The sequence below is a fragment of the Oryzias melastigma genome, linkage group LG12 (genome assembly GCF_002922805.2).
Source record: "Oryzias melastigma strain HK-1 linkage group LG12, ASM292280v2, whole genome shotgun sequence".
Taxonomy (NCBI): Eukaryota; Metazoa; Chordata; class Actinopteri; order Beloniformes; family Adrianichthyidae; genus Oryzias; species Oryzias melastigma.
This window is the reverse complement of record NC_050523.1, coordinates 23,674,729-23,688,380: the sequence shown is the minus strand read 5'-3', so window position 1 is coordinate 23,688,380 and position 13,652 is coordinate 23,674,729. Positions and strand designations below refer to the sequence as shown.

At 38.8% G+C, this 13,652-nt stretch overlaps 1 protein-coding gene across 1 annotated transcript in view; it reads left to right on the top strand.

The window, feature by feature from the left end:
- Positions 1 to 13,652, top strand: part of arrdc1b (arrestin domain containing 1b) — a 34,104-nt gene that overhangs the window by 14,207 nt on the left and 6,245 nt on the right. Inside the window, exons 2-3 of the mRNA XM_024299789.2 lie at positions 4,946 to 5,056; positions 11,363 to 11,413. Of these exons, the coding sequence (XP_024155557.1) occupies positions 4,946 to 5,056; positions 11,363 to 11,413 (162 nt within the window). The remainder of the gene's footprint in view (positions 1 to 4,945; positions 5,057 to 11,362; positions 11,414 to 13,652) is intronic.

The window sequence follows — 13,652 nt, the reverse complement described above, 5'->3', positions numbered from 1 at the left end:
AAAACGCATAAGTTGATAGCCAGCTAAAACATTAGCTAAATGACAATTTAGCCTAAAAACTAAAGAAATGTAGCCAAAACAGCTAGCATGTACCAGAAAACAATAACTAAACTTCAAAATAGCTTAAAAAACAGAAAAATGCCTAAATTAGCCAAAACAGCGAGTATGTCGTAGCTAAAATATTAGCTAAGCTCCAAAACACCCTAAAAGATCTTAGTAAATACCAAAATAGTCCAAAAATCTAGCAGAATGACAATTTTTAAAACTTTAAAACTGTAACTTTTTAACATAATTATGAATAATAAAAAGGCAGGAATATTATTCCAGAATAAATCAACTTAAACCTTAAATAACTTTCAATATTTTGCTCTCCATAAAAAATATATTTTGTTAAAATTATACAAGTTAGAAATAAGCGCGAGATAAAATCTGGCCATTAATAACAATAAAATAAAATCCTGATCTGGCCCTCTGGGTAATACTTTGACTACTTTGACACATGGTTTAGACAGAACGTCTCTGCTGCTCCTGCTATAGCAGAAACTGAATGCACATTTAACCCTTTAGAACCTAGATCCTAAATATCATCCATCCATCCATCTTCTTGACCGCTTTGTCCCTTTCGGGGTCGCGGGGGTGCTGGAGCCTATCCCGGCTACTGAAGGGCGAAGGCGGGGTTCACCCTGGACAGGTCGCCAGTCTGTCTCAGGGCCTCAATCACACACACATTCACTCTCACATTCACACCTAGGGGCAATTTAGAGTCACCAATTAACCTATGAATCATGTTTTTGGACGGTGGGAGGAAGCTGGAGTCCCCGGTGAAAACCCACGCATGCACGGGGAGAACATGCAAACTCCACACAGAAAGGTCCCAGCCGGGAGTCGAACCGGGGCCTTCTCGCTGTGAGGCAAGAGCGCTAACCACTGCGCCACCGTGCAGCCCTCCTAAATATCAGTTTTTGTTTTTTTTAGAATTTACCTCCATATTTCGCTTTTTGCTTCCCTACCTTCTATCTTTTTAATCAGCACAACCTCATCCATGTGCTTAAGCTCTGGCTTTATGTTGTCTTGACATACACTGAAGCATGTGGATGAGCTGCACCCTCAACTCCACGTTGAAGCAAACGGGGATAAGCTCCTCTCATGCAGGTCAGACTTTCTCTGCTCCTCATGCTGCTTATACTGAGGAGAACCAACTGCTCACCTCTAAATTGGAGTGTTTTGTAGAATTTCCAGATCCTGCAAGATAAGTTTGAGAGATAAACTTGTAAATTCTGGAAAATAATGTTATTCTACCTCAGCTCTATAAGCACCATCAACCCTAGTAGTTTAGATAAGATAAGATGGAGTTTGTTTTTCCCATGAAAGGTAAACTCAAGCTTTCCATCAGCGTTAAAGCCTCTATGCTCTCATTGTGTAATTAGTAACCTAGAGAAATGAATTATTGTATTTTCCCTTACCCACCCTACTACCCAAACAAGCTTAAATGGGGTTTTAGAAATAATCCTACTGACAACTTTCCATATTTACCTGCCGTTGTCAGAATAAGAAGTTTGAGTTTGTTGGAATCTTTTTGTTTGTCTGAGGATGACGTCTCCAAACCTGTTTACGGTACATCTGTTGTTTTTGTTTTGAGTAGTTTGATGCCAGTCATTAGTAGGGACTCATGACAATTACCAGGTTCAGGTGTGTCCAGCCAATAAGAACATGCCAGAGAGGGGTATATTGGAAAACATGCAGGAAGGTGGCTCTCGAGGCCGGGGGTTCCCTACCTCTGGTATAAAGCCTTGTTTCCCCTGAGCGGTATGGTAGTCAGGTCCAGTGTTTTGAGTGTTTCCATTATAAAATGGAGCCGTTAAGCTGGAAAGAGTCGTACCATTTTTGGGTTCCTGTTGGTTGTAAGTTCATGAAAAATGGAATGGAGCATCAAGCTAGCAGACTTTAGCTTTATGTGCTAAATTGATCTATATTTGAATGAATCGATTATTGATCCGTTAACACTAGAATCCCTGGAACTTTCAGCTTCTGCTGCAATGCCCCCCTCCCCTTCTCAAAGTAGTGTTGTGGTGATCACCTTAAACCATCAACAATGACTTGCTGATTTCGCAATGCAGAATGTCATGTTTAAATTTAAGTTTGACATGCATTCTAGATTCCTCCACCAGACGATCAAGTGGTTATGGCTGCGGACTCACATTCAGAAGGTCATGGGTTCGAATCCCGCTCAGGAATAGTCCACATGAAATATTTGTTTTTACTTTGAAATTTTATTTTTACCTCAAAACTGTTCAATGCAGGTGAAAGAAATATTTTTAACACAGACAAATACAATAATTGACTACCTGGTGACATGTAGTGTAGGTATCTGACTGATCAGTTTATAACTTGAATAAGCTGAAATAGTGAAAAATATGAAAAAAAGTGAAAAAAAAAAGACAAAAAGAAGCGTTATTCTGGCAATAATAATGGCTAAGTAATCGTTGTTTATTTCTCAATGGAAGTTCATGGGACATTTGCTTCTTGGAACCAGTAGATACTTCCTGTTTGGAAAACCAGGGGGAGGAGCCACTCAATCCAGTTCTTATAAACAGTCAATGGTGAGGGAACCCCTCTCCAAAAAAAAAAAACATATTTTGCTTTGGCTTCTCACTGCAGTTTCTGCAGTGAGAAGCCAATAAAAATGTCTTCAGCTTTTCTCTTCTATTCCTTTCTGCTCTTTAAAACTTTCTTGTATAAAACATTTATAATCTTTTGTTTTGGTTCTTGGTAGAGTTGATCTTCTAAAGTCAGCTGCATGTGGATCAGCTTCAGAGCTAAAAGATTCAAGCTCCAAACCGCTGTGCTGCTGCACTTTCTTTATCATCTTTGTGTCTCTGTGTCTTTGTTGTTCAGAGCAACACTCCGCCGCTGCTGGGATTTTAAGAGATTAGCCCGGCGCTGACCTCTGTGTCCTTCAGCTGTCCACCACGGACAGCTGTGAGCCACGTTCACTCGTTTCCTTCTCCATCCTGAATGTAAGCTTCTGGTTCTGTGGGAGACTCAGGAAAGCTCAGTCCATTTTCTCCTGCAATAATAAGGCAAAAGGCAGGTTATTTGCTAAGGGCTCCGCCCCTTTCGCGTGACAGTTTAGAGGGTTTTTGTCGTGAGTGACCGTCTCTTCTTTTTCCTGCTCTTGCCAGCAGCCCTGGCGGTGCAGAGAGCTCGCCATCTGCCACTCTGAGAGTAAGTGCGGCTCTCAGGATGCCAGCACAGAGAAGTGCATTGGTGTGACGTTATGGTTGGCTGCATGTGCACGCCCTGCTGAAAAAAAGGGCACCTTCAGCCTAGAAAACAAGCTAAAGTCTTGTTTATCTAAACACCAGTTTTCAGTCTCTTCCACTGTATTCCTTTGATTATTTAAGGATTTCTTTAGTATATCAGTTTTCTGTTGCTTGTATCCTACAATCTCTGACAGAAGATCATGAAATGAATGAGAAAAATAATGTTGGACAGCTGTTTGCTTTAAAAAGGATTTTGTAGTTTCAGTCTCAGACACTTGATTAGACAGGAAGCATGGCTGCATCACTGCAGCATCCGTATTCACAGAGCGCACAGAAATCCCCTCAGAACAACTGCTTTGTTACAAATATTAGTAAGCCAACCAGTTCTCTTAGCTGCCTCTTTTTTATTATGAAGTTTTAAATAATAATAAAAAACTAGAAAAGTTGCATTACCTGTGATAATGCTAGTGTGAACGCTTTTTGCTGAAAGTAGTCGCTGAAGATGGGGAAGCTTTTTACTGAAAATGATAATGCAATTTACTTTAATAGTTGAAAGGATTTGCTGAAAAAACGAAAGCTATTTGCCAAATGTTAAATTTGCTAAAAGACCGTGGAAGTTGATCTAAATTTCTGCAAATTTTTGAGTAAAATTGCTGAGAATCACTAATAAATGCCAATTTTGCAAAAACTATGTAACGTGTAACTAAAATGTTAGCTAAACTCCAAATTAGCCCCAAAAAACCATCTAAATTAGCCAAAAAAAAGCTAGCTCGTTTCTTAAATACTAGCTATACTCCAAAATAGCCTATAATTCCCAGTAACTAAATTACTCAAAAATGTCAACATGTTGCTAAAATATTAGCTAAACTGCAATGTTTTGGAAAATTACAATAAAAGATGAAAACATAGCCAATGAATATATTTAAAGGTTGTTGCTAATCTACTTGATATTCTGAAATTTGAAGACTTTTTCATCCATTTCTTAAAGGGCATATTTTGCTCAATATTTCAAAAACCATAAAGTTTATAAATACCAAAAATAAAAATAAAAAATAAGAAATTGCTTGGAGTGTGATTGAGTTTTTACGTACTGGAAAATGTACAGAAAGGAGCAGGACAGTCACTATAGTATGAATGATTACTAAGCATTCACACAACTATTCATAAAGCACTTAAATAGTCCATGTAGACCCAAAGAATTAAAACAATGGTTAAAACTGATTTGAGTGAACCAAGAAATGCTAATAAAGTACATAAAAATATCACCAACATTTCATGGAAGAGAATAAAATAAAATGTGGTGATATGTGTTAACAAAACCTTAAACTTCCCTTTTCGTTGGATTTCTCTTTTTCTAGACATATTATCAAACCTTTCTCTTTTCTCTTGTTTTTTTTTGTTAAAGGAACTGAAACACCAGCATCAGAGAGTGAAGTGTAACATAATACTACAGTTTAAACCTGTCCGACCAGAAGGATCCGGGTTTATTTGACCTTTTTAGTGCTCCACTAAGTGATGTTTTCCCTGTTGACAGACTCTCAGACTGTGGTCTTACTGCAGCACAGGTCGCAAACTGCTTTGTCATCAACCATCAGTTCGAGTCACTGTAGTTGGAGTTTTATTCTGATCTTTTTGTGTCTCAGCGTGCCGTTTTTTAACCGAACCTCCTCATCTCTCTGCAGTCATCAAGGTGAACTGTCAGGGGTCATGCGGGGTCTCCTCCAAGATGAACGACACCACGTGGAACCTGGAGGAGCAGTACTTCAACAGCACGCTGTCGGTCGCTGACAAAGGTGATGCCAGCAAATCCTGATGTCTTCATCAGAAATCTACCACCGTAAGGTGGTCAGATTTCCATCCTTTGACTAACATCAACACAGCTGCAGTTCTGTTTGAAAAATGGGTACAAAAATAATTCCAGCAACAGTTGAAGTAGTCCTATAGTTTTCCCAGTCAGGCTCCATTCAGTTTGTCAGACATTGTGTTTTTGATTTTTCAACTCCTACACTGTTTGGTTAATTAACATAATTGCAATTAATTCTGTGGCTGAGAAAAGCAGCTTTGTGCTGAAATGCAACACTTTACTATCACTGTAAACTGTTGCATTTCAGCACAAAACACTTTTCTCAAGAATAAACATAAAATAATGAATTATGTTAATTGTACAAATGGTTAAAGAGTTACAATACAATGTTCCCAAGCTTATTTGAGTTTCTTTATTCTGGGTTTCATGAATTTGCAGATTTTTTTCAATGAAATGACGAAGAAAGTTTGCAGTCACGTCAAAACTTCTGAGTTTTTTTCTCTTCATCACAAAAACTCAGACAGTTCAAGACGCTTGAATGAATTTTTTGCATCTGAAGGAAGTGCTGCGCTGCTGAGGTGTATCTGAGCCCCTGCCACGACAGGAGCGCCCCCTCCTCTCTAATGCCCCTGCATGGAGAAATGTCATCAGCTGACTCAGAAGCCGTTGAAAAAAATCCTGATATGCTAAAGAAGATAATCACGAGGATAATCACACTCCTGGTTTTGAAGCAGATCTGCGTCACTGTCACTACAGTCTCTCTACTGTCCGTACAGTCTTTTGTTCTGAATTAGAATAAGCTCTTTATGTTTAGCAATACTCCAATGTTCTTTAATAAATGCTTTAAAAAGCATAATCAGAAGTGCTTTTAATAAGAATGGATCGGTCTTTGACCTTTGGCCGCGGGGGCGGGGAGTCCTCCGTATTTGCGGATGACTGCCGTCTCTAACAAGGGGGGGGTGGTTCTTATGTTACGTTCACACCCTAACGCAATTTGCGCATCAAATAGCTTTTGCCGCGCGGCAAATTTGCTGCTAGTCCAGTGGACACAGAAATTCGTATATAAACTAGATCAGGGTGTCAAACTCAATCACCCAGGGGGCCAAAATCGAGGTCGTGGGCCGAATAGGATAAACATTTATTAAACACACTAAAACTTTAAACACATAACTTTGTAATCCTTTAACACCTGATGTGACGCTTAAACATAAAATCTTTAACATACTGTTACTTTTCAACAATTAACACGATCAACGTCATTCCAGTAGATTCCTGAATCTACTGGAATGACGTTGATCGTGTTAACGATTAAAAGTTAAGGTAAATCAAAGAACTAACATTGGATCTTCCGTGTTAAAGAGTTAACATAAACATAAATAAAAAAAGGCAGGAATATTATTCCATAATAAACCGACTTAAATCTTAAATAACTTTCAATATTTTACTCTCCATTAAAATATATTATGTCAAAATTATACAAGTTAGAAATAAGCACAAGATAACATCGGGTCATTAAAAAGAATAAAATATTGATCTGGAGGGCTGGATAGAATTACCCAGAGGGCCGGATCCGGCCCTGAGCCTTGACTTTGACACATATGAATTAGATCAAGTGGGAGGAGCTACTGTCCAAAGTTTTGTGCCTCATCGCTACATGAAAGCATTGACAGTATATCTCATTTATAATGAATGGAAAACACTTTGATGCTTAGAGATCAGGTTTATTTATTTTGAAGATAAGGAGCGTCTCAGACCTCTTTTTAGAACAGACAGGATGAGGGGTGTCACAATGAGACTGGAAATTAAGAAAAACCACAGGTATCATTCTGCAGAAAGTTGAAGCTTAAACAGCTGTGCATGATGGGTAACAGTTCCCAGGTTTTATAATGGAAATGTTGCAGAAAGCAGACCATGATAGGACTGAACCACAAACTAAACATATATATATATATATATATATATATATAAACGAGAGAGAAAAAAAACTAAATACATTTGGTAGATTTTAAAATTATCATATTATTTTTTTAATCTATTTCCTGTATTAGATAAGAGCAGTGCCACGTTGTCTGTCAACATTACTCCTGACGTTTATGTGTTTATGAACGTATTCTGAATCATCCAGCTCAGAGGAAGTCATGACTCAGCACATTGTTTTCTGGCGACAGCTCTTATCCAAGCGGAGAGCCCCGTCACCATCACGATAAAGCTCAGGAAGGGCTGTTTGTTTTGGCAGTGGGCGGGGGCAGAAACACATTAACAAACAGAGAAAGCATCTTCAGACTGAAGGAACAGAGAGCTTCTATACAGAGGCTGAGGAGTGTAAGCTGTCAGTGCCAGCAGCATGTGGGGCTAAAACTAGGGCTGTCAAATTATCGCATTAATAACGATTCATTAGTTACAGACTTTTTAGTGCTTTTTTTATTTTAATTTTTTTATGGGGTTGTTCTCATTTTTGCGTCGGATGGTTTCTTCCATGTTATGCACACCTAGAGAAGCATTTTATCCCGCTCATACCGCGGTCCTTTAAGAAAAATATAAATTGACTCATATTTCATAATTAATTAGTGTTCCGAAGGTAATATATGGTCATATATATGGATATTGTTTACTCTGAAAGGCTTAAGAAAATCATGGTATCGCCCCTTTAAGTTTAAATTGTTATTTTTTTTTATTTTTTTACAAAAGCAGAATGTTGTTTTTGCATTGTCTTTTATTTTGTTATTTGTTCAAGATTGCAAAGAAAAAAAATACCCTTCTGTGGAGTTAAAGTTAAGGTTAGAAGCTGTTTATAATCAAAAAAATTTAATAAAGAAACTTTCTTAGTTTCATTTTGATCTTTTACTGCGCCACAATGTCACAGACTTAAATAAAATAAATCAAAATGAAACTTTTTACAGCAATTATTGGGTTAGAAATAATTGTGATTAAAATCAATTCATTAGATTAATTAATTACAGGTCTCAATTAATTAATCGCACAAAAAATAATCACATGACAGCACAAGGTAAAACAATATACACCATCCATCTTGAGAACCAGTTAAATTTCCTTAAGGACTCAGGGTTGCTGGAGCCTATCCCTTCTACTGTTGGGCGAATCTACATTCACCAATGAACCCAGCCGCGGTCTGAACCAGGGCCTTCTCTCTGTGAGGCGAGAGCGCTAACTGCTTCACCACTGTGCAGCCACATAGGAAGTAGAAATAAAAATAGTTTAAGCCGCATCCCCTTTATTTCTGCTGCTTTGTGCAAGTCTCCTTCCAGAAATGGGCAGCGTGTCCCACTGGGGTGGGGGCAGCCACATGCTGATCACAAGACAGGAAGAAGTTTAACACTCTTATTACACAAATACACTAGCTGCAGTACACTGATAATGGGGTATGCTGCAGATGCTTTACTGTTAATGTCGACAAACCACATAAGCGTCCTCATCCTGTCCCAGTCTGAAGCTGCTCACCGCTGAAAAACAAAAGTCCTGCTCCTGGGTCTGTCTAACCCTTTGAATCCTACTGTTGTCACCAATGACACAATCACTTTACCCACACCTGCCTGTTCAAGCACAATAGGATGTATGAAGAAGGTATGAATGATCTTCACTTCATCATTTATGATCTCAGCATCATGTTGGAGTCACTGTATCTGCTCTGTTGTGCAGCTGCAGGGAAGCGCAGGTCTGTCTGTAATGAGCTGAGAGATGTTCCTGTCAGGAAGAATTTCATTAGCCTGTCAGCTCATTGAGACAACGATGAGCCAGCTGGCTCCAGGCGTTCTACGTGACACCAGCTGAAAGCTTTTATTGTTCCTCATGCTCTGGATTAATAAATTGGTGAGTTGGAATTAATGCTAGATGATGGTTAACAAATGCTGAAAACCGCATCATGTCAGCCTGATGATAAAACAACTTTATTTCTTATTTTGCCTTTTAAAACTAGTTGATCTTAGTGCTACATAAAGTAATTTAATTAAATGGTAAAAACTGAAAATACAAAATGGACCGAACACAAACCAAAAACCTTTTGGGTCAAATGACCTAGTTTTGGGACCTCATTTTTAAGGGAGCACTCTCTTTGATCCATCTTTGGTCTCGTCTGATCTATCTTTTGGTCCCAGAAGCGACCTGTTGTTGTCTCTGCAGATCAGGTACAAGAGGAAACACTTTTTCTCACCTTTGGTGCTAAAATGAAACTGTTTTGCTGATCACCACTAGCTCTGTGAAGAAAGTGTGTTAGCCTGAAGGAGGTGATTGCAGCACAAGCTTTTCCTGGAAGGGGCTGTTCCTCCACGTTCATACACGTTCATCGAGGGCCCAAAGCGCTCCACAGTCACAGACCCATTCACACACACATTCACACACTGGTGGTGGCTCTGCTGCTGAACACTGGCGCCAACCTACCACCAGAGGCAATTCGGGGTTCAGTGTCTTGCCCAAGGACACTTCGACACATGGGCGGGCAAGGCGGGAGTCGAACCCGCTCGGTTCTGATCAGGAGTTGACCGCCCTACCGCTGCATCACAGACGCACCAAAATAAGACAATGTCTTGTCTTATTTTGTGCAACAAATTATAGACACTTTTGTGCAACATTGCTGAAATCAGTAAAACTATGTCTTTAACAAGCATGGACAACGACTGAATTGGAATTATCTGTCAAATTCAATGTTAACAATAGTAAACATGATCAGCAGTGACACTACTTAGTGCAGAATTGTTGTAAACAGAACAAATATTAAATAAGTCAAGTAGTGACAGCTATCTACCTCCAAAAGAACGTCACACCAAAGGATGATGAATATAATGTTTTACAGCCTCTCTCAAAATTGACCTAATTTTTAGTGCACTTTTCCCTCACTTGAAAAGGGCTGAGCATCCAAAAATAAAGGCTGATTTACTCAGACTGTTACTTGAGATTATTTTTCCAATTTTTATCATTTTTCCATTTGGTCAGTCAGCAGTCAATAGGTAAAAACTTTAAAACACACATAATAATGGCAATAAATATAATTTTAAGTGCTTCAATTAATTAGCATTCTCCCTAATTTTACAGTGAATTCATGTACTTTATTTTAATTACATTTAAATTTAAGTTCATACATCAGATCCTGCATTTTTTATTTAAGAATTACTTTAAATTAACATTAGCAACAAGTAATTACATTGTTTGAAAACATCACATTATAAATTTACCAAAGTTACACCGTACAGCAGCAGGTTAAACATCGAAGTGCATGAAAATGAAATGCGCGCCTAGTTCCCACAGCGCACCAATCAAACAGGAAATAAGCAATCGTGGTCATTCTAGCGCTCAGACAAAGTCACTTCAACAGTTCCGTCATGCGACTCAAACGCTCAGCGCTACAGCCTCTTCAAATGACAATATAAGATCAATACTTGGTGAGAACCCATCGAGAATCAATCGCAGGACTAAATATCGATATGTCGCAATATCGATATTTTGGCACACCCGTAATTATTTTACACTTAAAAGCTAAAAAAAAGTTGATTTTGCATGATATGGGGGCTTTATAAACATACACGATGAACCTGAAGAAGCAGGAACCCTAAAAAAGTATGAACATGTCTGCTGGTGTAATGAGGACAAACTGCTTCTCTTCTTCCTGGTCAGAGCTCATTCCAGCCAATAATTGAGCAAATGAGGGAACTGTGTGAGGTTTGCTGGTAGTTTGTCCAGTTTTTGGTTCTCTCCTGTGAAAGCAAACCAAACGAGATGATTGGGGTGGGGGGGATTAGGGGCTGTCTCAGAAAAAAGAAAACAAAGTCGCATCAGGAAAAAGCTCAGACTTAAATGTTAATGTATCATGCTTAAACGTCAAACAGAAAATATTAAATATTATTTTGTAATCTTAAAGGGATGTTATTCCTTCATGATGAAAACATACTTCAGTGATATTTGCTTAATTATAATAAAGCTCAGAATCTGTTTAGAACTTTAGTGTCTGTTCCAAAGACAGAAAGTGGAATCTGAATCTCTCCTGATGTTAGTTAGGGTTTGTTTGTTTGTAAGCGTTCAAAAAGTCCTGCTGATTTTATTAAAGGTTGCATTTGTTCTGATCTTCAGACCTGCATTGCATCAACAGATTGCTTCATTTCTTCCTGCAGCTGCAGTCAGCTGGTAAATGAAGCGTAGCGTAAGAAAGGGGGTCAGTTTCACTCTGCTTTCCTTCTCTTGCCTGTTTGCTGTAGGAACTCCATCTTCTGGGAAAGGTTCACAGTTTGCTGGGAGCTGCATTCGTTTGTCCTGAATCTCTCAGCTGACGGTCTGTCTGTCTCCACAGGGGTTCTGTCGCCGGGCGAACACAGCTTCCCCTTCCAGTTTGTCATTCCAGGTGAGTGTAACATCTTCCTGCATGTTGGGTCATGCCCTCCACTTCCTGTGAGGATACTTGCACAGACCCGCTTTATTAAAGACGTTCTGATTCTGACGTCTGACATGATGAGTTAAACTAGTAAAAGACGGACACTCCACCACAGCACATCTCTGTTGTGTTTAAACTCCACTGCTGGGAAACAGAATTCTTTGGTTGGGATCCTCACACGGCAGCTTCTGTGTGTTAGGCTATAGTCTTAAAAACACACACATGTGTACACTTAAATCTCCTGCAACAATAGCACAGGTGCCTCTTGCTGCCCCCTGCTGGCCCACAATGGAAGCTGTGTGTTATAAAAAGTGAAAGTTATTGCTCATGGAGATGGGTGGTACTTAATGTTAGGGATGTCCCGATCAGGTTTTTTTGGGCCCGATCTGATTCCGAGTCATTCAATTTTGTGGATTTGCCGATACCGAGTCCCGATCCAATACTTTTGTAACACATTTATAACATGAACAAATTTAATTAACAGATTTGGGTTGTCACTTATTTATATTTCATCAGCCTTCTTTTATAATTAAAAACATGAATATAATATTTCTGTGAAGTAGCTTTAATAAAATAGTAGAAATAGAGCAAATATAAACTAAGAAAAAATACAATGTTCTTGTTATATAAGTGATAATTAATCATGTGATAAAGTTTAGTGACTTTAGCTTTAACATCTTTAGAGCTATTGAACATTTTTAACCAAATGTGATTCCATGTTCTCATCTAAAATTATTAAAAATGAATGATGACTTTGTTTTAGCGTGAATTTGATGATAGTAGTTCATCACTAGCTGATATTATTAAAAACATTTATTAGTTTTTAGTTGTTTTTTAAGATTACGTGATTTTTTTTTTTAAAGTTCTTAAGACATCACATTTTCTGTTTTAATACAACAGTAGCTAATTTTTTTCACTTTTATTTCTCTGTCACAGAAAGAAAACAGGAGTGTTTAGAGTGTTCAATAAATGTTTATCCTGTTTGGCCCACGACCTAAGGTGTGTTTTGGATTTTGGTCCCTTGTATGGTTGAGTTTGACACCCCGATGTGGAGGATGCAAATGAAAAGTTCGGCATCATTTTCACTTTCACAGGCTTGATTTTTATACTGTTGGGGTCTAATTTTGCGAGCACTGAAGGCATTATCTCGTCTTCGATAGTTTTCTCAAAGGCTTTCATGACAAGTGATGTAAGAACAATAGGTCTGAACTCATTTTAATGTCTGGGATTTTTGTTAAAGGAAATGGAATTATTATTGATTTGTTCCAACATGAGGGAATCTGTTGACAAAAAGAAAAAAACACAACATTACACAGAAGCCTTTTAAACAATTATTTTTATATACAATCTTTAAAGGAACTCGTGTTGAATTTTGTTGTTTCTGTGGATTTTGATTAAATTTCTGTTTTGGTGTAGAGCCTGGTTGCTTCAGTCTGATGCTTCCGTTGTTTGTTGAGAATTCTGTTCATGAAGCCAGAATGATGAGACGTGGATCTGAAAATGATGAGGACCATGAAGGTCACAGAACTGCTAACACTCCCATGGAGGGTGCTGGCTCCTCACAGCACCGTCTCCTGAGCTGGACTCGGTTCTGTCCAGGTCACTGTCTGACCTTCAACGTGTTGTTCCCGCCCTCGCTGGCTCTGCCATCCAAAAACAAAGGACGTGTTACTATAGTGATGCTGACCGAGGGGCTCCATCTTTATTGTGACGGCTCACTCCTCACCTTTTTCCTCCCCTGTTTGGATGATAATCTGGTGATTTGTATGCATGAGAGCAACAGAGCGTTTCAAACTTGGTCCCTATCTCCCTCTCCTGCTCTCTCCTGGCCAGCCGCCTTTCCTCGTTTCCTACCTGTCCTCTTCGCAAACTAAGGATGACCTCATTTGGGTTTTATAATAAATCTGCAGACAGAGATACAATGAATGCAAAGATCCCTAATCTCCTTTATGGTTTTAATTGATTCTTCAACTGTTACGGTGTAGAATGCAGACTTCACATGCTGCAGTAGTCTCAACACATACAGGGTGGAAATGGGCTGTCTGCAGGCCAAAAAATTGGGCAAACCTGTAAATAGTTTTATTGCTCTTGCTGCTTTTAATTGATCAGATTTGAGCTTAAACAAACCCACACGGACCCTGAGGTCTTCGTTCCTTCAGTGCTCCCGTGCCCTGAGGCTTTCATTCCCTGTTTTAATTGAGAATTTGGG